Here is a 25,319-nt window from a genome sequence, read left to right as displayed (position 1 = left end):
TCTCCATCAGAGATTCTGTTACACCCCTTCCAAGATCCAAACAGTTGGCAACTTTGCAACACTGCAGAGGCCGCTTATTCGACTTTCTAGGTGTCTTGGCCAAAAAAGAAAGGCAGTGCTTGCTGCCGTTTCTTAGGTCTGTTCTAACCAGCAAAATCAATGGCTCGGTTCCTACAGCACAGGAGGGGTGCTTATGCCTTTCTTATGGTATGGGAAGGGGAATGGCTGAATAATACCCACAGTAAATATCTACACATTGTAGAAAATACCACTAGGAATAGCACGCGTTGTGAAGAGTAGTTGTTCTGACTGGCCAAAAGAAAACCTACACTAAACAAATTTACAAATCAATCAAAGAAAGATGTGTACTAAGCACTGCATCTTATGGTATATAAAATGCATTTCCCTCTGGAGGGGGATAAAGGTATCCAACAGTTAACCCTGCATTCATCGTGCCTTTATTACACGCATATACCCGGTGACGGACAAAAAACAGGGAGCCGGCATAAAGGCAGAGGAAATTCGTATTATCTCATGATGTCAGCAGTATCGGTACTCTCATGAACAAAATTAAATTTCTTGCCTAGAAAACCACAGTAAAATTACATTCAACACCCATAAAGATAGTAAAATTTTTCTTTTCCAAAGAATGTCTTAAGAAATGGGATGTGTCTTATTTATATACCACCTGCACATATTATATGTCAGCAGAGTTAAACAAGATCTTCTGTGGGCTTACAATCTGATTTCCTCTGTAATATTGTCTTGGGCTTGATTTCCCACCTAGGACTCTGGTGAGGGTGTAAGAAATGTGTCACTAGCTCATTGGTGGCCACCCAGCTCAGGGTTCAGTTTCTGCCCGCTACCAAAAACATTTGGGACAAGAGTATGATAGTTCACTTCCATGGTACCAGAACGATGCAAGTACCACCCAGTCATCCCTGATTTTCTCTGAAAGTTCCATGCACTTTAAGTATTTAAAACCTCACACACGAATTAAGCTAAGAGGAAATAGGGAGTAAAAAGTAAAATTTAAAGAAATACATCGTCATACATTTTAATTTAATGTAACTTTTCTGACTCCCTGAAATGTCCTTTCTCTTTCTCTTCACAATAAACTCATGGGCAGAATAAGAATCAGTGGAGGTGGCAAGAAAGTCAACAGAGGGCTGAAGGAACAATACCAACAGCTGGGGTTCTCTACTTCCAAACGTGCTGACAAATATTTGATTACTTGCTCTAAGGACATACAAAACAGTCTACTTGAAGATCTTTGAAAATTATCCTAGAAGACATTTGTGCCTAAAGTTGGACTCTTGGAAGACACTTTCTCAACCTTGTCCATATCTCTTGTCCTTTGCAGGGCAACAGGCTTTGGCTTCTTGAACGCACTGTGCAAAGCAGCGGCCGTCCTCGGAAACTTAATATTCGGCTCCCTGGTCAGCATCACCAAAGCGATCCCCATCCTGCTGGCCTCCACCGTGCTCGTGTGTGGAGGGCTGGTGGGGTTGCGCCTGCCTGACACACGAACCCAGGTCCTGATGTAACGGAAAAAAAGCCATCCGTCCTGTGTTTCTTTCTGCTGCCCCGTGTCAACTCTCCCGACTGACTCAAGGCTCCAGCTTTTTCAGATATAGAAAAGCGCTCAAATACCAAAACACTAATTCTTGCTGGGACTAAAATTTAGATGCGTACCATCTCGCCCCTTAAATGTGATTTTGCAGTTTGTTTGTTTTTTTTCACGCATCGTTGTCTTTCCTAACTGTGATGCTACTGCCTTCCAGAAATCAGTGGAAGGATTTTTTTAAATGTGCTGGTCAGCCGGGCCTTCCTGAGCTTCTGCTCGCTGCAGGTTCAGAAGCTAAGAAGAGGACAACGCTGCTGTAAGAAATAGATCCTGCTCCTAATGCAACATTCACGGGAAAGATAAGTGGGCGTATTATCGCATTTGTGCTGAGGAGAGGGATTCTTTTCTTTTTTTCAAACAGAGTGATATTTCCTGTTTACTTAGAAAAGGACACCCAGCAATTCTTGCTGTTACAGCAGGGCCTTTCAAAAAAAAAAAAAAAAAAAAACACCACGTGACACCAAACAGAGCTGGGTGGGGCTCTTTCAGGCTTGACAGTTAACGTGACTGTCTCTGCTGACAAGAAAAATAGGGGCTCTGCTGTTGGCAGCAAAGATCTCTGAGCTGCTTGAGCAAGACTTCTGCCAGAAAGCCCCCGGTGAAACTTCTGAAAAGTACGAGGAAAAGGGCCTGTAATTATGTCTGTCACTGCAGCATGTGGTTCAGAATATTAGAAAGTCAGAGCTCAGGGGGATCGTGGGCCGACATTCATCCCCACCCCGCCACCCCACCCCCAGCTGCCATTGACCTTGCCAGGTAGCAGATTCAAGGGAAAAAAGCCACTTTCTAACTGGGTCTGCCCACCTGATCCTGCCCTTCACCCAAGTCTAGAGATTGTCAGTCATCTGAGTGGTTGTAAATTGAAAATGAGGAAGAAAGTCACACCTAAATCCATTTGTAAGTGCCAGGTGATACCTCGAGGGGACCGGTTTCCTGAGGGACGGTACCCCTGGGGAGTAGACATTGGACTTCCTACTAGCAACGCGCATGGCCGGGCCGGGCCGGTGCGCTGGTCGGTGTGTTCCTGGCTGCTGCCTCAGTGTGAAATCACAGCCTGCTGTGCTCCAAGGGGCCCTCGGGCAGACAAGGGCAGCATCTCCTGGTGGGTCTGGCTGCTCATGTTACCTCTGGAGTCCGCCTGGGCCTGAAGAGAGAGGTCGGCAGGACATTCCCATGGCCGTCAGCTCTGTGACCTTCTCACCCCTGGGGCTGCCCCTCCCCCACGCTGGTCCTTTTTACTCATCTTTGAAATCTGAATCCTCCAGGTAGACTTGCAGCCAGGAATAAATCCCATATTAAAACAATAGTCCTTTTTTAAACTCTCTATGTCTTGTTAGAGGGTTATCCTTATTACTTATTGTAGGGGTTTCCAACAGGCCACGGCCCTGGGGCCTCCAGGAAGGGAGAGCCTCTGTTTCCAGTAGTCATTACATTCAAAGATGTCTTAACCCCACAGGCCACTCCGCCTCTCTCTCCCCTTCCTCCTGATCCTCCGAGAGGCCCAGACAACAGAGTTCAGGCTCTGTGAAAAGCTTCTTTCATGAACAGAAGCCATTAATCGACTCTCCCTTGAAGTAACTCAGGCCTGTACAGGGGGCAGCGTGGTGTCGGGGGCTGGCAGGATGAGGGTGGTTCCCTGGGGATGCGGGCTCAGGGCCAGAGCATCAGGAAAACTCAAACCCAAAACTGCAAAGGTGGCAGGAAGAAGGAAAATCAATAAAGACTAGACGAGATCTATTAGAACAATATCAAAAAAGCAGGAGAGAAACAGAACTTTTTTTCACCTCTGCCTCCTGGAATATTATTGGAAAACAAAGATGACAGTCAGACAACCCACGAACATATTCTGTATGCTCTTGCATTCGTACTCATTTCCTCACCTACCTACCCCTTGATTTATCTTCTTAAAAAAGACACATTTGGGGACCTGAGCAGGTTTTTCAGTTGAATGTAGCATGTGTGGTAATAACTGCAAAAGTAATGTGTATCTCCGCCAACCCATTCAAAAGGTGAAGAGAAATGTGCATGGGTATTGCTGTCTGTAGATCTTCCGCAGCAGTTAACTTTGCTTACTGGACTGTCTTTACTTTCAGAAATGTCTCAAATGTCTGTTGTGGTTCTAAATGCATCAAATATCCAGAGCACGGTTTACGTAGTATTTTGTCTGAACCCTGGGTTAGGTCAGAATGGGATAAACCAGCAGAACCGCACTTGATGAGACCTGCCACCACGCATCCCCTTCAGAATGACCTTTCTTGACCTTCTTGTCACTTCATCCAAACCTCCCAGGTGGCCCAAGAGGGATCTCTTCTAATCTCCTGGACAGTCTGTGGTCACAAACCTTCTTGGTCACCACCTTTTCCACTTTTCCTGCAGTTTCCCCGCCTCCTTCACGTTGTCCCCATCACCGTCATTTTCCGTGAGAGAGCTCAAGTTCTTCCCAAAGTATGTGGTGTGGCCTGTCCGGCTTGTTCTGGGATCAGCAGGATTAAGATAGAGCCATGCGCTTAAACAGAAACTCCCAGTTCTGTCAGTGCAGCAGGCTGTTGGCACACGGACGTGCAACCAGCAACTCATTTCACCTGCAGTAGAAAGAAAATGAGAGTATGTGCACAAATGAAAGCCTAGGAAACACTCCCACTGGCTCCTGTATTTCCAGCTCCTTTTCTATCTAAAATTTCCTAATAGCTCTTTGGATCAATCCAGAATGCCCCCGAATCCTGTTATTATCACTGGTCCTCTCGGGAGGAAAAAATCCAGCTGCTCCAAACTGAAAGTCCTATACATTGCACCCCCAGTAATGGGGCCTACCCTCCTGTCTTACCCTCCTCTCATTTAATCTCACTGCCTTGGAAGCCAAACCCAGCAGCTAGCGGTCATCTTACACCCAGAAGACCGATGCTGGGAGATAAGATAGATGGGTCCTTGCCCAAATTCCCCCACTAACCAGTAATGAGACCCAGAGGAGAATGTAGGTCATTGAACATCTCTGGTCCTCAGTTTTCCCATCTGTGGATTGGGACTAGTTTGCTACTGGGACTAGTCTAAGATTCTAGAGGATCGTCGTGAAAACAGCTTCATCTTACTATCTTCTTATGCTAAGCTCTTCTTTACAAGCACCAAATAGGTTGAGTTTAGAAACTGAAAAATTAGGAAATAGGTAAACATGCAAGAGCTCAGGAAGTTGTTTGGGAAGCCCCTGTGGGATAGGCGAGAGCGTGGTTCCCGTGTTGTTTGTGCTGCCAGCTTCTTAGGATCCGGAGCGTTATCTCCATTCACTGCTGGTTTGACAGTTCCTAGTGGCTGCCAAGGAAAGGGCCCCGCCCTGTAGGGATGCAGACGGTTAGGAGACTCTCTGATCACAGCCCTGTCACAAAGGCTGCATCCCATAGCTCTCCTGACTCTACTCCATTTTATTCTTGAAGCATGGCCTTATGCACACCTAGGCCTTCAGAAGCAGAGTTCTAAAGTGATTTCACCTGAGTTGGCAAATGCACCTTCACTTAAAAATCTCACCAAGCCTAAGCTCACGTTTGCACCAAACTGCGTAGCTGCTTTTCTGGATGTCTTGAGATATCAAGAGAGAGGTGGGAAAAGAAATGTAGTGACCAAAGGGAGAGTCCAAGATGTTAAGAAGGTTCCAATGAAGAGATATGGGCAGAATTGAGATTTTCTCAGCCCTGGGATCATTTCAAAAGCATTCCATGGGAATAGCTTCTGATCCCCTTTGCCAATCAAAACAGAATATGATATTCTCCATTTTTTTTCTGCTTAATATCAAAATGGCCTCTACCTATTTCTTCAGTAATGCACTTCACTTGTTCATGCATTAAAGGCTCTGAAGCCGGAAATGTCTGAAGTTGGCCTTCACCTGGTATCACGGAAAGACAGTCGGTTGATTGTTAAGGGCGTGTTGGCTGTATGTTTGGTTTTCCATGAACCCCCATATCACGTTGAACTCAGTCAAGGTACAAACCTCAAGAAGCAACAGTCAAGTTGCCACAATGAAAAGAAACCTACACAGTAGGGCACTCTGAAATGGACTACATATTTCTTACAGTTTATGTTTCTGCCAAGCAAAGTGTGTTTTGAGTAAAGCTTCTCTCACAATCCGTGACGTAGACAGAATTGTAAGTGTCTTCTAGGTGTGTTGCGTGTCCCTTCATTGTTTCAGGTGTGGAGTGACAGTTCTCCATGTGATGTTCTTATGCTCTAAATATTGACCATTCCTCCTATCATTGGTGTCTCACCAACCAGGCACAGCCATTGCCAGGGCTGACTTCAGTCCTGCTCAACCAAGACCTTGATCCAGTTTAGTAATCTCAGGATTTTGAGTGACAAGGATACAGTTCATGGGCCATAGTTTCAGGCTAACAGCACTGGGTGGGGGAAAGAGCTGGGCAGAACATCCCCTGATCTCTTGTCATCTCATGTCATCTCATCAATAAATATTTATTGAATAACTTGCATGTGCTAGATTGAGGCGCTGTGCTGTGTGTAGGTCGTTAACCCTTTGCAGGACTTAAATAAGGGCAGGGAAACGGAGAATGAAAGAGAAAGCATCTATAATAGGGGGTCCTCATATTGATCCCCATTACCTGTTGTTACCCCCGCCCCATAAACACAAGGTGTTATTTTCCAAAATTTAAAAGAAATAAACATATATGTGGAATCTTAAAAAAAAAAAAAATGGTTCTGAGGAACCTAGGGGCAGGACAGGAATAAAGACGCAGAGGTAGAGAATGGACTTGAGGATACGGGGAGGGGGAAGGGTAAGCTGGGATGAAGTGAGAGACTGGCATGGACATATATACACTACCAAATGTAAAATCGATAGCTAGTGGGAAGCAGCTGCATAGCACAGGGAGATCAGCTCTGTGCTTTGTGACCACCTAGAGGGGTGGGGTAGGGAGGGTGGGAGGGAGGCGCAAGAGGGAGGAGATATGAGGATATCTGTATATGTATAGCTGATTCACTTTATTATACAGCAGAAATTAACACATCATTGTAAAGCAATTATACTCCAATAAAGATGTTAAAAAAAAAAAAAAAAGAAAGAATAGCCTACCATGGGCAGAGCAGGAACTACTCAGAAATTGGGAATATCTTTGACAGAAGGAGAAAGCCCCTCAATTGCTTGGCCTTTGTTGGAGGGACTACTAACTAGTACATATTTGGAAAATGAGAAAAACGGAGCCATACATGTGCTATTTCTTTAAATATCCTGGCGGGAAACCAAGCTAAGGTATTAAAGGAAAAGAATCAGCAGCCAAGATCACCCCATCTTTATAGAGGTGTTCACTTTATTTTTAATTGGAATATAGCTGCTTTACACTGCTGTGTCAGTTTCAGCTATACAGCAAAGTGAATGCATAAAATAAGAGGTGATCAGTTTTAAAGTCCCAGTTTCTTCTGGGGCATTCTTTTTATGGCCTGAAACTGGAGGCGGGGGCTGGGAAGTGTTCAGAGCACGCAGCGCTGGAGTCCTCTCTGGAGCAGAGTCAGCAAATCCCCCAGCTGCCACCATGTCCTCGGGCCTCGGCTTCCCAGGGTGTTTCCTTTCTGTTTTTGAAGACCTGTGACGAAGTCAGCAGATAAGCCACCCAGAAAACAGGTTCTGACAGTCAGTGGCAGGCGCTTTTCAGATTTCAGTTTAAAACCAGTGCATGGTAAAGTGTCTCAAGGCTGCAAAAGACCTCTGGGTGCTGGGGGGCCTGAGGGGCAGAGCAGAGAGAAGGTGGTTGTCAGTGCCCCTCCGCCCTCCCCTCCCAGAGTCGCGACTTCCTTTTTTCCCCTGGCTTTCTCCTCCTTACCTCCAACTGGCAAAACACACTCACCTCCTTTCTCCCTTCTGCTCCTCCACCTCCCGTCCTCTTGTTTCCTCTTGACTCCAGCAGTGTACGGGGACAAGCTTGACAGGGCCCTTGGGACCAAGGAATGTGCTGACTGTGCCTGCTGGGGAGGCCCAGGGGAGGGGGAATGGGGAGAAGGGGAGTGGGTGCAGGAGCTGTGAGCTCTAGACGGTTGGCTTTGACACAGCTCCCTGTGCTGGGCGAGATTTCCAACTCCTTCCCGACTCCTGCGCATGATGGGATGGGCACCACTGGCCTGAGGTCTGAGCGAGGTCCATCTCTGAGGCAGAAGTCTTAGAGCTCCATGCTTGACTCCTGGAAGGCAAGGGGGCCCGCAGCGAGGTCCCGGAATTCATTGACCAGGGGGAGTAGACACACCTCTCCGTGCCTGCCAAGGGCCCTACTTGGTGCAGAAGGCCAGCAGGTGCCTTCCACTCAGATTTAACTGCTGAGGTTGCAGAGGTTGCCCGCTCTCTGCCTACGCTACCACCTCCGTGCTCACTTTGTGCCAAGAGTGCCCAGAACCAGGAGGAGGAGAAAGCAGCCCTCAGCCCTCTGTTCAGACCCGCACAGGGTTTAACACCGGCTAGTGGCCCGCCCTAGAAGCTGGGGTGCAGGGTCCTAAGCAGCTTTCAGGTGCCTGGAGAGTGACTGGCCGAGCAGCTCACAGGGGCCAAGTCGTCGAAAGCCAGGGATGGGCTAGAGCAGGTGCAAACCAGTTCCTCAGAGCCCATCATTTCAGGAATTTTGTGAGCCAAAAATGGTTGAGAAACAGCCATTCTAAAAAAGTAAAATATGTGAAAGTACAATTAAATTATATTTAAAAACAAAGGTAATAAAAATTCTAAACTCATCACTTTCTAATTATTTTACTCCATTTTAGTATTATCTATGCCCTTGAGGTAATCGACACCTATTGTGTCTGTATGGGAGAAAAACCCCGTGATGCTGGGCTACTGGGCACTACTTCCCAACTGCAGGTCAGTGACATCACCTTTGTAGCTTGCAATCGGCCATGGTGGGAGTTGCACACCACGGATATTGACAAACGCTACAAATCAGACTCCTCCTCCCAGACAGCGGCTCATCATGTGCCTACATGCCGCTCCCTAGAGCCCTGACCAGTACGTGGCCACCCGTTGCATAGACCCAGGCCACACCAAATTGAGTCCCATGGGTCTGCGGCTCAGCACTGCCCATAAACCCAAGGGAGGGAAAGACAGCAATTTCAATCTCCTGTGGTACACAGCGGGTTTCTTTCTGCGTTTGTATTGATTCAGAATAAGACCCACAGTGCAGAGAATCCACCACTCTCTACGAGTATTGTTCCTTCAGGGAGGATGTACAGCAAATTGACTATTATATGCTGTGCAAACAAAAATAAATTCGTTTGAAGTTACAAAGTGTCTCCCCTCTCACACCCTGGTAGGCGTTGAACAAGGAAACTCCTTCCTTGCCTTTGACATTCACCAGGCCTACCTAGATAGAACTGGACAGATTGGCTTAATCTCGTCTCCTCTGCTATTCTTATACATTTATTGTACTGAGTCTATGTCCTAAATCAAACAAAAGAAAAAAGAAATGTTCTTTCTTGATATGTGCTTTCATACCGTCCAAAATGCGGTTCTGTATCCTTGTCCTGATCCAGGAACACATTGACTAGACCATACATCCTTCACTAACGTCTACATACTGTAAATAAAGTCCTAGAAGAGTTTGTTCTTTCAGGTGAACCTTCATTTGGGACACATGTTAAACCAACAATCCACTCTCCTTTGCAATGAGATCTTGGCAGTGGTCCTCTCCTAGGTTTTGGCACTTGGGCGTTTTGTTTTGTCTTGTTTCTCTTCTGTTTTTACTGCTCTGTAAGCCCTCCTGCTATGAATATTCCCGTTACCCCAAGTGTACTGTATATATGTGCTGCATGTGTGAACCCCAATAAATTCTGTTTCGGGTTTCTAGAGTTTTTCTCTTAAGTACAGCTGGTCCTGTTGTGAACTCATCTTTCTGGTATGCCTCTCTGTGTCTGATTCCCGTATTGCCAAAATGTTTGACCAAGTGTGTTTTAACAAATGCCCGAGGCAGCCATGCGTATCCTTGTGTGAGTGAGGGCATGCTCTATGTGGGATGACTCGTGGACAGCATAAATCTATCAGCCGTGGACATGTGTATACATTTATGTGCCAGACACCTACCGTTCATGTAACAGCTGCAAAGATATTTATTGGACATCAGATTAATAAAAGAGCACTTTTGCTCCATTATATTCAAATAAAGGTTGCTGTGTGACTGACTTCCCTTGCAAACATGAATTGACCCTTAAAAAAATAAGTACTTTTTTTTAACGTCCTTGGACATAAGGAAAACCTGTTTCCCTTGATTCAGGCTTACTTGAATTGTTTCTGTGGGCTGGTGTCATGGGTATTGATGTACTGTTTGATTTCACAGGCATACTGTCCACTTGTTAAGCCAGGACCAATGGGAAGAAAGTGTTTGCTGGGGAGTTTGTGGCAGAGGAGATGCTGTGTTCTTCTGCCGCAGAGCAGGAATGGCAAACTGATTTTCATCTAGCATATTGACTCCAACTGACTGGTAGTGTCTGCTTGGAACATTAGTTTGAGGGGCATGATGAGAAAAAGTGCTGTATTTTATAGCGTTGGCATTGGAGGCAGAAACACAAACTGCCTGCCATGGACTTGCTAATCCCCAAAGAATACTTTTGATGGCATTTAACAGAAGACCCAGCTTCAAATATCTTTACTAATAAAGGGAATTGTTATTTCCATAACAAAGGAGGTAGGACAATTCCAAGGTTGGTTATGGTATGGCTTGGCAACATCACTGAAGACCCAGGTTCTCTGCATCTTTTAGGTCAGCCATCCTCAGCATACTGGCTTTTGTCCCCTTGTGGGCATGAGGTGGTTCCAGCCATTCTAAACATCAGATTTTCACAGAAAAATCCAAGGCCCAGAAGGGAGACCATCCCCTCTTTATGATCCTTTCTAAGATCAAGGAGAACATTCTCAGAATCCTCCAGCAGACGTCCCCCTCTGTCTCATTGGTTGGATTTGCATCATTTGCCTACTCCTAAACTAATCACTAACAAGGGGGATATGATGACCATAACTGGCTTAGACTAATCAAGACTTACCTCCCCCCAGAGAGCTTGGAAGGAGCTCACTCTTCCCTAAAGCATATGACTGAACAAAACTAGGGTTCAGTGAGCAAGGGAGAAGGAAGGTTGCTGTTGAGTAGGCGAGCAGCAAGGCCATGATCTCTAGAACCGAACTGTGCTATCCAACACTGCAGCCACATGTAGCTATTTATACTTAAAATGACTAAAATTAAATTAAGAATTCAGTTTCTCAGTCAGTCACACTTAGCCACATGTCAGGAGCTCAACGACCACAGGACTAGTGGCTGCCATATTGGACAGCATGAATATAGAACGCTTAATCAAGGTTGTGCACTCACTCCCCTCTGCGGGCTATTCCTTCTCCTGGGCCCTGTTTGCGCCTCTCCCAAGTTCTCTCCCCCAGGCTAGATCCTCTCTTTTTGCTCTAACAACTTTGTTTCCCCTTTTCCTTCCCCCAGCAGACTGGAAATCCCTAGCCCATCACCCCACACAGGTCTTCACCCTTTCTCCAGGCCCCTAGCCCACCTGATCTAGAACCTATTCAGTATTTAAGAAAAGTTGCCCTCCGCCCCCCTTTCCTTTCTTTCCTGTTTCATGATAAGGAGATTATAGGAGGGGGAGAAGAAGACTCCAGAGGCTAAAAAGCCCTAGTGCTATCAGGGAAGATGGCAAGCCCAGGAACTCAGCAGAAGACGTTGAGGTGCAGATGAGCTTGGCAAGGGTCACCGTGAGGTATCTGAGGGGAGCATCCACAGGCCTGGCCTGGACCAGTGGCTGCAAAATCCCCTATGTGAAATTCCTAGCAGTCAGTGTGTTAAAACAAGGCAACATCCATCGTGAAGGAGAATCTTTTCCTGCTGATCGAAGTCCATTGCAGTGAAGTCACCATCATTATCTGTGTCAATTTGCTAGGGCTGCCATAACAAAATACCACAGACTGGTGCAGGCTCACACAACATGAATTTATTTTCTCACAGTGTTTAAGACTGAAAGTCTAAGATCAAGGTGTGGACGGGGTTGGTTTCTTCTGAGGCCTCCCTCCTTGGTTTTAGATGGCTGTCTTTCTGTGTCATCATATGGTCTTCTCTTGATACGGGTGTGTCTTAATCTCCTCTTCTAATAAGGGCACCAGTCATATTGGATTAAGACTCACCCAAATAACCTCATTTTAACTTAGTTACCTCTTTAAAGACCTTATCTCCAAATGCAGTTGCATTCTGAGGGACCAGGGGTTAGGACTTTAACATATGAATTTCAGGGGGGACACAATTCAGCCCATAACATTAGCCCAAATGCTACTTATTTTATTGTGTGTGTGTATTGTGTGTAGAATTGTATTATATGTATATACGGGTACAGAATGTAATTGACTGCAGCTGTGGTCACAGGGGAGAGTAGCTGTGTGGATGTGTTCACTCTTTTGGGCGCGGTTCATTCAGAGGGGGACATAAAGACAGAGGTTGAGGAATAACCCTTGATCCCCACACTCATAAGCCAGAAAACAGCTAACTCTGAGGGACACCCAGGACGGGCGATGTCAGGCTGTTCTTAGACCAGTGACTCTTCACCTCCTTCAGCCTCTCTGCTTCTTAGAATTCCAAATGAGACCTTGCTCTCTCTGTACAATCATTTTCTCTAATCCCAGAGCCCATGGGCACATCCTTCCCGCCCCGCAGGGCAGCCTCTGAGCAAAGCACCCGCGCTGTGGGCCTGTCCCTGGTGAAGCTTCCTTCAGCCTGTGCGCTGATTGGCTGCCAGAGGACACAGAAGGAGGAGCATTCCTGGAGCTGGGGTAGCCCACATCAGCCTATTATCACCACAGTCCCTTTGTTCAGCGGGAGAAGAGATGCATCGTCACCTCCTGTAATTTGCAGTCCCGACACCAGATGGAGAAGTGAAAATCATAAAGGAGGCGAGTTCCTGAAGGGAAGGCAAGCTCCAGCCCTGCAGCTGCTGCAAGTCCCTGGGGCCAGAGTGAATGAGCTGGTGTGACCTGGGATCACAGAGGACACAGTACGCTTCAACCCTGACCCCAGGTGCACCGGCCACCACCTGCCTTCAGTCATGTTTCTGTGTCCACTGCCCAAAAGCCCCTGGGGCGGCAGAACAGGCCACCTGTGCCGCAGCCTCGCTCTCACACCTGCTCACCTCTGCATCCTCACTCCTAAGGTGGCACCAGAATTCCCTTTGGACCGAGATGTCCAAGGAAATCTCATCTGCAAATTCAGTTTGGGATGGGGCTGAACGGAAAGCTACTGCACAGTGCAAAAGGCTAAGTGATTTGTAAGTTGCCCCCAGCCCTCTTTTGCTCAGTGTAAACACTGGACGAATCCCACTGCAAGCTGGTGGCCACCCTCTCTCAGGGACTTTGCTGTGCTGTTGCACCCTCTTCAGCCTCCGCGGCCTGCCTTGGAGGACACCTGCAGCCTCTCATCCCCATTACAGGACGCCTGTAGCACTTTCTAAAGTGCTGGCAGCTCAGACTTTTCCAGAAAAGAGGCCCCGTTTCCCCATCCACGCTGAGGACTGGGGGACCTTCCTATACCAAGAGCATGATGAGTTTGGGCAGAGTCAGTTCCAGGGTTGGGTTTGGATCCTCTTTAAGAAAGATGATACCCAATTTTGAACAAAAAACTAGCTACAAAAGTAACTGTCGAGAATGAGACAAACGCCCACAATTTACAAATTTTTAAAAACTGACAAATATCACAGACTGATATTCCAATTGAGACCTTGCTCTCTCTGTACAATCATTGATACATGAGTGTCTTAATCTCCTCTCCTAATAAGGGCACCAGTCATATTGGATTAGGACTCACCCAAATAACCTCATTTTAACTTAGTTACCTCTTTAAAGACCTTATCTCCAAATGCTTCAACCCTGACCCCAAGTGCACCGGCCGCCACCTGCCTTCAGTCATGTTTTTGAATGGCCTTAGCCAGGGCTCTGCCATTCATCCTGCTGAATCAGAGATGCTCCAGACACAAAATCCAGAAAAATAATATAACAGCTTGTATTAATTCACTGCCTGACACACCTCTCTAATTTTTGTCTATATTTTTGGCTGCATTCTCTTTGATTGCCTCTTTATGTGACAACAGTTTTGCAATATCATTACCTAGAGGGAATGGAAAGATAAAAATTAGTTTTGATTACTAATAGTTTTTCTCGAAAGTTTCATGTTTCTTCTCCATTTCTGCATACTTCCTGTGCTGAAGACACAGGCCACATTCATAGTCGCAATCCAATCTCTGCCAGTGCGTTCGTGAGGCCAGGTGAGTGGGCGCAGGGGGCAGGAGTATTCCTGGAAGCCGTTCCTTCAATGGGACAGCTAGGGATAACCACACAATCACAGAAGTGATTGCGAGCCAAGTCAGAATAACCCACCATAACCTATATGGGAAACGAATCTGAAAAAGAATGAATACATGTATATGTATAACTGAATCACTATGCTGTACACTTGAAACTAACACAACAGTGTAAATCAACTCTACTCCAATAAAATTTAAAAAAAAAGAATAACCCACCAAACCCTAACTGAATATATCCCAACTCGAATTCCTCTCAGCCACATCCCCACGCTGCCTGGCTCTGCACCAAACCAGGGCAAGCTTGAGGGAGGGAAGACGAAGTGGAAGGAAATGGTAACTAAGGAAATAATCTATTATTTTGCAATTTATTTTTTTGTTTTGCAAATTTTTAAAGAACATATGACCATGTGAACACATTGCTAGGGCCCTCCTATGCCTTGGAAGGGACCCAGGCAAGTGGGGGGCTCTGAGGCTGAAGCTTCATTAGCTTATGGTGAACACTCCTCTGAGTTTTGACATCACACAGATGTGGGTTTGAATCCGGACTCCGCCACTTAGCAGCTACGAGGGCACGGCGGAGGTTAGTCTTAGTGTTCATGCCACAACTGTACATTAGAAATAATGAGAATTTGTATTTCACTGAGGTTTGTAAGAATTGAGAATGTGTATATAAAAAGTAAGCTTTTTATGTACATTTGTGCTAAGGCAAAGCGCCTGGCACCTAAGTCCTCAGTAAATGGTACCACTATGATTAGCATGATTGGCTCAAATCTGATCTGGAGGCAGGCCTGCGATTCCCTTCACAGGACGCTCTTGAGAGGCAGTGGTCCTGGAATCCAGACGCCCTGAGCAGGCTCAGATGGGATGGAGTCCAGGCATTGCCTACTTCTCACAAGATTTCTCACAGGACACGCAACCTCTACCTTCCAGTGTCATTGGCATGCATGGCAGGTACCTGGGTCTGTGGTGACCCTGGCAGCAACTCCAAGTGACTCACCCATGGCCCCCAAACCCAGCTCTGCTTTCGCTTCCCACAGAGGCAGCCTGCGCAGGGCCCTGCCTGAGTGTCCACATGCCCAGCTCCAGGGGCCGGCCTCTGGCAGCCAGGAAGGGAGGGACGCAGAAGCGGTGGGCCACACACCAGGATGCTGGGGCCACAGGGACTCCCGCAGCCCCTGAGTACCCAGAGTGGGGCTTGGCGGTCCTGGCACTACCCCACGACAGCCGCCTCTTCCCCTCTTCGCCAGGGCTCTGCCATTCATCCTGCTGGATCAGACATGCTCCAGACACAGGATGGCTGCCCAAGTCTCTCCCAGGTGCAGCTGTGGTGAATCGTGCCCAGAGGAATCTTGCTTCCTTGGAACTCAGAAAAAAGACCAACGAGCAACTGTTCCCAGCAGACCAAGCTAACAGAACGGTGGTGGAGGAAAAGAATAATTGACAGGGAGGAATGCACAGAGGAAGGTGCCACAGGAAGCCAACGGCGACACATGTCTGGAGCCCAACACTGTGCCCGGCCCCACAGGGGACATTTTGGAGGAAGAAAAGGAAAGACAGCACCACCATCAGTTAGGAACTTGGTCTCTAGACTCAGTGAGACCTCAGTTCAAATCCCAGCTCCTCCACTAGTAAGCTTTGTGGTCCAGGGCAAGCTCTTTAACCTCTCTGGGCCTCAATGCCTCATCTGTAATACAGGGATACTTACATCCCTGTTTGAAAAGATTGAAGGATATAATGCAAGTGCTTAGTACACTCTCCTAATTCTGTCTTTTGGTGAACAGAAGTTCCTAATTTTTTTAAAACATCTTTATTAGAGTATAATTGCTTTACAGTGTTGTGTTAGTTGCTACATTATAGCAAAGTGAATCATTTATATGTATACATATATCCCCATATCCCCCCCGCTCTTGCATCTCCCTCCCACCCTCCCTATCCCACCCCTCTAGGTGGTCACAAAACACTGAGCTGATCTCCCTGTGCTATGTAGCTGCTTCCCACTAGCTATCTATTTTACATTTGGTAGTGTATATACGTCCATGCCACTCTCTCACTTCATCCCAGCTTCCCCTTCCCCTTCCCTGTGTCCTCAAGTCCATTCTCTACGTCTGCGTCTTTATTCCTGTCCTGCCCCTAGGTTTTTCAGAACCTTTTTTTTTTTAGATTCCATATTATGTGTTAGCATATGGTATTTGTTTTTCTCTTTCTGACTTACTTCACTCTGTATGACCGACTCTAGGTCCATCCACCTCACTACAAATAACTCAATTTTGTTTCTTTTTATGGCTGAGTAATATTCCATTGTATATATGTGCTACATCTTCTTTATCCATTCATCTGTCAATGGACATTGAGGTTGGTTCCATGTCCTGGCTATTGTAAATAGTGCTACAGTGAACATTGTGGTACATGACTCTTTTTGAATTATGGTTTTCTCAGGATGTATGCCCAGTAGTGAGATTGCTGGGTCATATGGTAGTTCTATTTTTCATTTTGTAAGGAATCTCCATACTGTTCTCCATAGTGGCTCTATCAATTTACATTCCCACCAACAGTGCAAGAGGGATCCCTTCTCTCCACACCCTCTCCAGCATTTATTGTTTGTAGAATTTTTTGTTGATGGCCATTCTGACTGGTGTGAGGTGATACCTCATTGTAGTTTTGATTTGCATTTCTCTAATGATTAGTGATGTTGAGCATCTTTTCATGTGTTTGTTGTCAATCTGTATGTCTTCTTTGGAGAAATGTCTATTTAGGTCTTCTGCCCATTTTTCAATTGGGTTGTTTGTTTTTTTGATATTGAGCTTCATGGGCTGCTTGTATATTTTGGAGATTAATCCTCTGTCAGTTGCTTCATTTGCAAATATTTTCTCCCATTCTGAGGGTTGTCTTTTCGTTTTGTTTATGGTTTCCTTTGCTGTGCAAAAGCTTTAAAGTTTCATTGGGTCCCATTTGTTTATTTTTGTTTTTATTTCCATTTCTCTAGGAGGTGGGTCAAAAAGGATCTTGCTGTGATTTATGTCATAGAGTGTTCTGCCTATGTTTTCCTCTAAGAGTTTTATAGTGTCTGGCCTTACATTTAGGTCTTTAATACACTTTGAGTTTATTTTTGGGTATGGTGTTAGGAAGTGTTCTAACTTCATTCTTTTACATGTAGCTGTCCAGTTTTCCCAGCACCACTTATTGAAGAGGCTGTCTTTTCTCCATTGTATATTCTTGCCTCCTTTATCAAAGATAAGGTGACCATATGTGCGTGGGTTTATCTCTGGGCTTTCTATCCTGTTCCATTGATCTATATTTCTGTTTTTGTGCCAGTACCATACTGTCTTGATTACTGTAGCTTTGTAGTATAGTCTGAAGTCAGGGAGCCTGATTCCTCCAGCTCCGTTTTTCTTTTTCAAGATTGTTTTGGCTATTTGGGGTCTTTTGTGTTTCCATACAAATTGTGAAAATTTTTGTTCTAGTTCTGTGAAAAATGCCATTGGTAATTTGATAGGGATTGCATTGAATCTGTAGATTGACTTTGGGTAGTATAGTAATTTTCACAATGTTGATTCTTCCAATCCAAGAACATGGTATATCTCTGCATCTGTCTGTAACATCTTTAATTTCTTTCATCAGTGTCATATAGTTTTCTGCACACAGGTCTTTTACCTCCTTAGGTAGGTTTATTCCTAGGTTTTTTTTTTTTTTTTGGTGCAGCGGTGAATGGGATTGTTTCCTTAATTTCTCTTTCTGATCTTTTGTTGTTAGTGTATAGGAATTCAAGAGATTTCTGTGCATTAATTTTGTATCCTGCTACTCTACCAAATACATTGATTAGATCTAGTAGTTTTCTGGTAAGCATCCTTAGGATTATCTATGTAGAGGATCATGTCATCTGCAAACAGTGACAATTTTATTTCTTCTTTTCCGATTTGGATTCCTTTTATTTCTTTTTCTTCTCTGATTGCTGTGGCTAAAACGTCCAAAACTATGTTGAATAATAGTGGTGAGAGTGGGCAACCTTGTCTTGTTCCTGATCCTAGTGGAAATGGTTTCAGTTTTTCACCATTGAGAACGATGTTCGCTGTGGGTTTGTCATATATGGCCTGTATTATGTTGAGATAAGTTCCCTCTATGCCTACTTTCTGGAGAGTTTTTATCATAAATGGGTGTTGAATTTTGTTGAAAGCTTTTTCTGCATCTATTGAGATGATCATATGGTTTTTCTCCTCCAATTTGTTAATATGGTTTATCACATTGATTGATTTGCGTATACTGAGAATCCTTGCATTCCAGGGATAAACCCCACTTGACCATGGTGTATGATCCTTTTAATGTGCTGTTTGATTCTGTTTGCTAGTATTTTGTTGAGGATTTTTGCATCTGTGTTCATCAGTGACATTAGCCTGTAGTTTTCTTTTTTTGTGACATCTTTGTCTGGTTTTGGTATCAGGGTGATGGTGGCCTCGTAGAATGAATTTGGGAGTGTTCCTCCCTCTGCTATATTTTGGAAGCGTTTGAGAAGGATAGGCGTTAGCTCTTCTCAAAATGTTTGATAGAATTCGCCTGTGAAGCCATCTGGTCCTGGACCTTTGTTTGTTGGAAGATTTTTAATCACAGTTTCAATTTCAGTGCTTGTGATTGGTCTGTTTATATTTTCTATTTCTTCCTGGTTCTGTCTTGGAAGGTTGTGCTTTTCTAAGAATTTGTCCATTTCTTCCAGGTTGTCCATTTTATTGGCATACAGGTGCTTGCAGTAATCTCTCATGATCCTTTGTATTTCTGCAGTGTCAGTTGTTACTTCTTTTTCATTTCTAATTCTATTGATTTGAGTCCCTTTTTTTCTTGATGAGTCTGTCTAATGGTTTATCAATTTTTTTTTATCTTCTCAAAAAAACAGCTTTTAGTTTTATTGATCTTTGCTCTCATTTCCTTCATTTCTTTTTCATTTATTTCTGATCTGATCTTTATGATTTCTTTCCTTCTGCTAACTTTGGGGGTTTTTTGTTCTTCTTTCTCGAATTGCTTTAGGTGTAAGGTTAGGTTGTTTATTTGAGATGTTTCTTGTTTCTTGAGGTAGGATTGTATTGCTATAAACTTCCCTCTTAGAACTGCTTTTGCAGCATCCCATAGGTTTTGGGTCATCCTGTTTTTATTGTCATTTGTTTGCAGCTATTTTTTGATTTCCTCTTTGATTTCTTCAGTGATCTCTTGGTTATTTAGTAGTGTATTGTTTAGCCTCCATGTGTTTGTATTTTTTACAGACTTTTTCCTGTGATTGATATCTAGTCTTATAACACTGTGGTCAGAATAGTTAGTTACTTGATACGATTTCAATTTTCTTAAATTTACCAAGGCTTGATTTGTGACCCAAGATATGCTCTATCCTGGAGAATGTTCCATAAGCACTTGAGAAGAAAATATATTCTGTTGTTTTTGGATGGAATGTCCTATAAATATCAATGAAGTCCATCTTGTTTAATGTATCATTTAAAGCTTGTGTTTCCTTATTTATTTTCATTTTGGATGATCTGTCCAGTGATGAAAGTGGGGTGTTAAAGTTCCCTACTATGATTGTGTTACTGTCAATTTCCCCTTTTATGCCTGTTAGCATTTGCCTTATGTATTGAGGTGCTCCTATGTTGGGTCAATAAATATTTACAATTGTTATATCTTCTTGGACTGATTCCTTGATGATTATGTAGTGTCCTTCTTTGTCTCTTGTAATAGTCTTTATTTTAAAGTCTATTTTGTCCGATATGAGAATTGTTACTCCAGCTTTCTTTTGATTTCCATTTGCATGGAATATCTTTTTCCATCCCCTCACTTTCAGTCTGTATGTGTCCTTAGGTCTAAAGTGGGTCTCTTGTAGGCAGCATATGTATGCGTCTGGTTTTTGTATCCATTCAACCTGTCTGTGTGTTTTGGTTGGAGCATTTAATCCATTTACATTTAAGGTAATTATCGATATCTTAATTGTTTTGGATTTGTTTTTGTAAGTCTTTTCCTTCTCTTGTGTTTCCTGCCTAGAGAAGTTCCTTTAGCATTTGTTGTAAAGCTGGTTTGGTGATGCTGAATTCTCTTAACTTTTGCTATCTGTAAAGGTTTTAATTTCTCTGTCGAATCTGAATGAGATCCTTGCTGGGTAGAGTAATCTTGGTTGTAGGTTTTTCCTTTTCATCACTTTAAATATGTCCTGCCACTCTCTTCTGGCTTACAGAGTTTCTGCTGAAAAATCAGCTGTTAACCTTATGGAGATTCCCTTGTATGTAATTTGTTGCTTTTTCCTTGCTGCTTTTAATATTTTTTCTTTGTATTTAATTTTTGATAGTTTGATTAATATGTATCTCACCTTGTTTCTCTTTGGGTTTATCCTGTATGGTACTCTCTGTGCTTCCTGGACTTGATTATTTCCTTTCCCATGTTAGGGAAGTTTTTGACTATAATCTCTTCAAATATTTTCTCAGATCCTTTCTTTTTCTCTTCTTCTTCTGGGACCCCTATAATTTGAATGTTGGTGCATTTACTGTTGTCCCAGAGGTCTCTGAGACTGTCCTCAATTCTTTTCATTCTGTTTTCTTATTCTGCTCTGTGGTAGTTATTTCCACCATTTTATCCTCCAGCTCACTTATCCGTTCTTCTACCTCAGTTATTCTGCTACTGATTCCTTCTAGAGTATTTTTAATTTCAGTAATTGTGTGGTTCATCACTGTTTGTTTCCTCTTTAGTTCTTCTAGATCCTTGTTAAATGTTTCTTGTATTTTCTCCTTTCTGTTTCCGAGATTTTGGATCATCTTTACTATCATTACTCTGAATTCTTTTTCTGGTGGGTTGCCTATTTTGTCTTCATTTATTTGGTCTTGTAGGTTTTTACCTTGCTTCTTCGTCTGTAACATATTTTTTGGTCGTTTTTTTTTTTTTCTTCTTTTGATGGGTGGTGCTGTATTCCTGTCTTACTGGTTGTTTGGCCTGAGACATCCAGCACTGGAGTTTTCAGGCAGTTGGATAGAGCTGGGTCTTGGTGCTGAGATGAGGACCTCCAGGAGGCCTCACTCCGATGAATATTCCCTGGAGTCTGAGGTTCTCTGTTAGTCCAGTGGTTTAGGCTCAGAGCTCCCACCACAGGAGCTCGGGCCCAACCTCTGGCCTGGGAGCCAGGATCTCGCAAGCCGGTCACTGGGGGTTCCTCCTGTCCCCTTAGGTGTCCATGGTTCCCCACCGGCACCTGGTAGGTGCCCTAGTTGTGAGGAGACATGAATTCCGCGTTCTCCTAGTACGCCATCTTGACTCTGCCCATCAGGAGTTCCTATTTTTTTTTTTTTTTTTTTGGTTATGTTGGGTCTTTGTTGATGCACGCTGGCTTTCTTTAGTTGCATCAAGCAGGGGCTACCCTTCGTTGGGTGCACGGGCTTCTCACTGCAGTGGCTTCTGTTGTTGCAGAGCACAGGCTCTTGGCACATGGGCTTAGTTGCTCCACAGTATGTGGGATCCTCCCAGACCAGGGCTCAAACCCATGTCCCCTGCATTGGCAGGCAGATTCTTAACCACTGTGCCACCAGGGAAGCCCAGAAGTTCCTAATTTTAATGTAGTCTAATTTATCAACCTTTCCATTTTAGGTTGGTGCTTTGAGAATCATATAAAAGAAATCTTTGTCTATCCCAAGGTCATGAAGATTTTCTCCTCACCTACATATTCTATTGTTTTTCATTTCACATTTAGATCTTTATTCAGCTAGAGTTCATTTTTCTGTATCTTTAGTATTCATCAGAAGATCAAAAGACACCATTGAAGGAGTGAAAGGTCAATCCGCAGAGAAGATATTGGCAATTTGAATAACCAACAAAGGACTTTTATCCAGAATGGGTGAAGAACTCCTATAAGTCAATTTGGGAAAAAAATGTAACTCAAGAGAAAAGGAGCAAAGACTTAAACAGAAACTTCACAAAAGATGTCCAGAAGAATATGGCTATTTAACATATGAAAACAATCTCATGAGTCTTCAGGGACATGCAAATAAAACCATATCACAATACCACTAGATATCCCCCAGCCCCAGAATGGTTAAAATTTAAAAGGCTGATAATACCAAGTGTTGACAAGGAGTTCTCATTGAAGAACTGCTGGTGGGAAGGTAAATTGGTATGACCACTTGGGAAAAGTGTTTGGAAATGTCTGCTAAAGCTGAAGATATACATATCATATGGTATGGAATTCCTCTCCTTGGTATATGCCTGATAGAAATGTTTACATATGTGCACCAAAAGACATGTATAATAATGTTTGTAGCAACCAATGCCAAATTAGGGACAGGCTAGGGAAGTTCTCCAGAAAATCACCCTATACTCAGTCACTGATTATCACAACGATTATTCCCCCTCCCAGTCTTCTTCCTGGCATTCACACATCCTCCTGAACTCCCTATTTTCTGACTTCTCCCTATTTGCCAGCACTTTTATGATCTAAGGTGGATTTCACCCCATTTTCCTAAACAAGTATAATTTTAAATGTCAAGGTCACTAAAGACAATTCAGAAAAGGCAACTTACTTTTAACTGGTTACAAAGAAAATTAATCTCTATGGGAGAGGGACATTTTCCTTTCTAAGACTTCCTTATAATACAATGGCTACCATTGGTTGAGCTCCATCTATGGTAGTTGGTGCTTTATGTGCATTATTTTCATTAATTGTTTTCTTGGTAGCAAACTTTTATTGAAATCTTACATAACTCAAGTCTTATAAAAAGCCAGCATAATTGAAAATTGGATTCTCCCTCTAAAGCCCTCTCTCTAAAGGTTAAAAGTATAGATGCTGACATGGATGGACCTAGAGATTATCATACTAAGTGAAGTAAGCCAGACAGAGAGAGACAAATATCATATGATATTGCTTATATGTGGACTCTTAAAAAATGATACAAATGAACTTACTTACAAAACAGAAAGAGACTCACAGACATAGAAAACAAACTTATGGTTACCAAAGGGGAAAGGGGGGTGGAGGGAGAGATAAACTAAAAAGTTGGGATTAACATATACACACTACTATATATACAGTAAAATAGTTAACCAACAATGAACTACTGTATAGTATAGGAAACTATACTCAATATTTTTTAATAACTATAAGGGGAGAGAAAAGAATCTGAAAAGGAATTTTATATATATTATATATATATATATATATATATCTGAATCACTGTGCACCTGAAACTAACACAATATTGTAAATCAACTACACTTCAATAAAATAAATAAATAAATAATTTTTAAAAATAAATAAATAAAAGCATAGATGCTGGAGTCATTTTCTGGATCTATTTCCTGGCTCTGTCACTTCTAGCTGGATGACCTCAGACAAGTTGCTTAACTGCTCTCTGCCTCAGTTGTTTCATCAATAAAAAAGGACAGTAACTACCTCTTCGGATTGGAAGTTCATGTAAAGTACTTAACACAATGCCAGACATATACTAAGCTTTCAGTAAACATGAGCAATGATTACCAAAGGTATGCATATTTTTAGCAGTTCAGTTTAAATTGTCAGAAAATGACTGAGTAGAAAAAAAATCTTTGAAAGTCTTGGCTCTTGACAAGAACACGTAGAAAGGGATGGATTTTTAGCCTTCATTTCAACCGCTGCATTTTTTTCTTCTTTACACACTATGAAGCAGTGTATCAGACATTCCAGAACAATAACCCCAGGTACCCTGTTGAAGACTTGCTTTCACGTGTGAGAATAAGACAGCATTTCCATGCCCACCTGACAGAAATCACCTTCGTGTTGATGGTAGCCACTCGATAGCCTTTACTTCACACTGACATTCCGACACTAAGTTCCCATTTTGTGGAATGAAGGAGACATCATCCCCATGAGCTCTTTTGTGAGCTCTTTGTTTAAAATGATGCAAGAATTAAGCAACCACAAATCTGCATGTCGTGAGTGACCACTTCCCCCATCCCAGCCTCCATGGATGCCCTTCTCCTCTCTAACGGCCCTGCAGCTGCTGGAGGAAAGATACAGAGAGAGATTTCCCTCGTATCCACCACTGCTTACCTGACTGCTAGCCTTCATTCTCCAGAAGAAGCAAAGGACAGGAAAGGAAGCAAGAAGAGAAGGAAGAGTGGGGTTATGAAAATACAGGGAGCTTTTCAAGGAGGGGAAGTGAAACAGGCCCACCTCCTTCTCCAGAGCAACACTTCTTGGGGCCCCAGATAATGTGCCGCTCCTGCTGAGATGCTAATGAAAACAGCAGCCAAGTTTCTTTTCATTTTCCAGTGTAAACCCCTTCATCCAGTGTGGCTTGAGAAATGACAGCTAGATGAGGTCCAGTGATGCCGAATTGCTGATTGTTTCAAGTCTGTTTATTAATTCACTAAAAAAATAGATACCAAGGAACTACTGTGCACTGGAAATCATTGTAAGCATCAATAGGAAATAAGACAGAGATAGTCCTCCCTGTCTTCAAGGAGCCTACATTGTAATGGGGAAAGTCCTCCATCACTGGGCAGGAGCTACTTTAGATCGGGTGGTCAGGGAAGCCCTCTCTGAAGAGATGACCATTGACCTGAATGATGAGAACAAGTGTCAAAGCTCAGTGTGGACCAGATAGTGCTTTTCTTTGGAACTCTATCAGCCGGGCACCATGAAGAGACAACTACAAAATTAGATGCTGGGCTGCCTCAGGAAGGGTGTGGGAACTGTCGCAGCAAAGAGAACTTTCTGCTCTTCTATACCCTGCCACAGTGGAAACAGCAGCTTACGGTTCTAGCTGCCTCCATGGGAGCTGCTGTTTGTTGGTTTTCTGTCCCATTAGGTGAATCTCTGCAGAGCAGATGCTAAAACCACAGTAAAAAGCTCACTGTTGTCTCATAGCTCCAGTTACAGTGCCAACCAGACTGTGCCCCTGTGGACCCCACTTGCATATTTCTCAGCATGACACGATGAGCTCGGTTCCGGCGGGACAGCCCTGTCCCTTTCAGCGTCATGAGAAAGGGTTAGTACTTCACAGGTAGTAAACCTCAGCTTGAAAAAAATCTGACATGTAACCCAACAACAGAAAAAAATTAAAGATCCATTATGAGCCTTAGCAACTCCACCCAAAAAGAGAGCTGACTGAAAGATAGATTTTTTGTATCCCTCCAAATTCTCTTTTGGTCTTTGTTAATGTGTAGCAATACCTTTTCCATAATTTTGATGAACATAAATACACAGGTCTGTAGCTTGTTTTTTCCACTTTACATTTCCATATACAATGCCACTCAATATTGTTCCCGCGTGTCATTTAATAGCTTTATAGAATCCAAGCATGGTGAAATTCATTATTTGTTTATTTTTGCTTATTTTCATCCCGTTTTTGAGGATTAAGATTGTTTGAAATTTTTCACTGTATTATACAGGGCCCTGCTAAGG

General features: G+C 43.6%; 1 protein-coding gene and 1 long non-coding RNA gene across 2 annotated transcripts in view; one reads left to right on the top strand and one right to left on the bottom strand.

Moving 5' to 3' along the window:
- The window catches only part of SV2C (synaptic vesicle glycoprotein 2C), a 262,124-nt gene extending 246,309 nt beyond the window's left edge, over positions 1 to 15,815 (top strand). The window contains exon 13 of the mRNA XM_082457195.1: positions 1,364 to 15,815. Within this exon, the coding sequence (XP_082313321.1) occupies positions 1,364 to 1,547 (184 nt within the window). The 3' untranslated portion in view covers positions 1,548 to 15,815. The remainder of the gene's footprint in view (positions 1 to 1,363) is intronic.
- The window catches only part of LOC309658625, a 119,726-nt gene that overhangs the window by 34,011 nt on the left and 60,396 nt on the right, over positions 1 to 25,319 (bottom strand). The gene's annotated exons all lie outside the window — the stretch shown is intronic.

The sequence above is a fragment of the Balaenoptera physalus genome (assembly GCF_965194825.1).
Source record: "Balaenoptera physalus genome assembly, chromosome: 3".
NCBI classification, from domain to species: domain Eukaryota; kingdom Metazoa; phylum Chordata; class Mammalia; order Artiodactyla; family Balaenopteridae; genus Balaenoptera; species Balaenoptera physalus.
The sequence above is the reverse complement of the archived record's forward strand: the minus strand, read 5'-3'. Positions and strand labels throughout refer to the sequence as shown.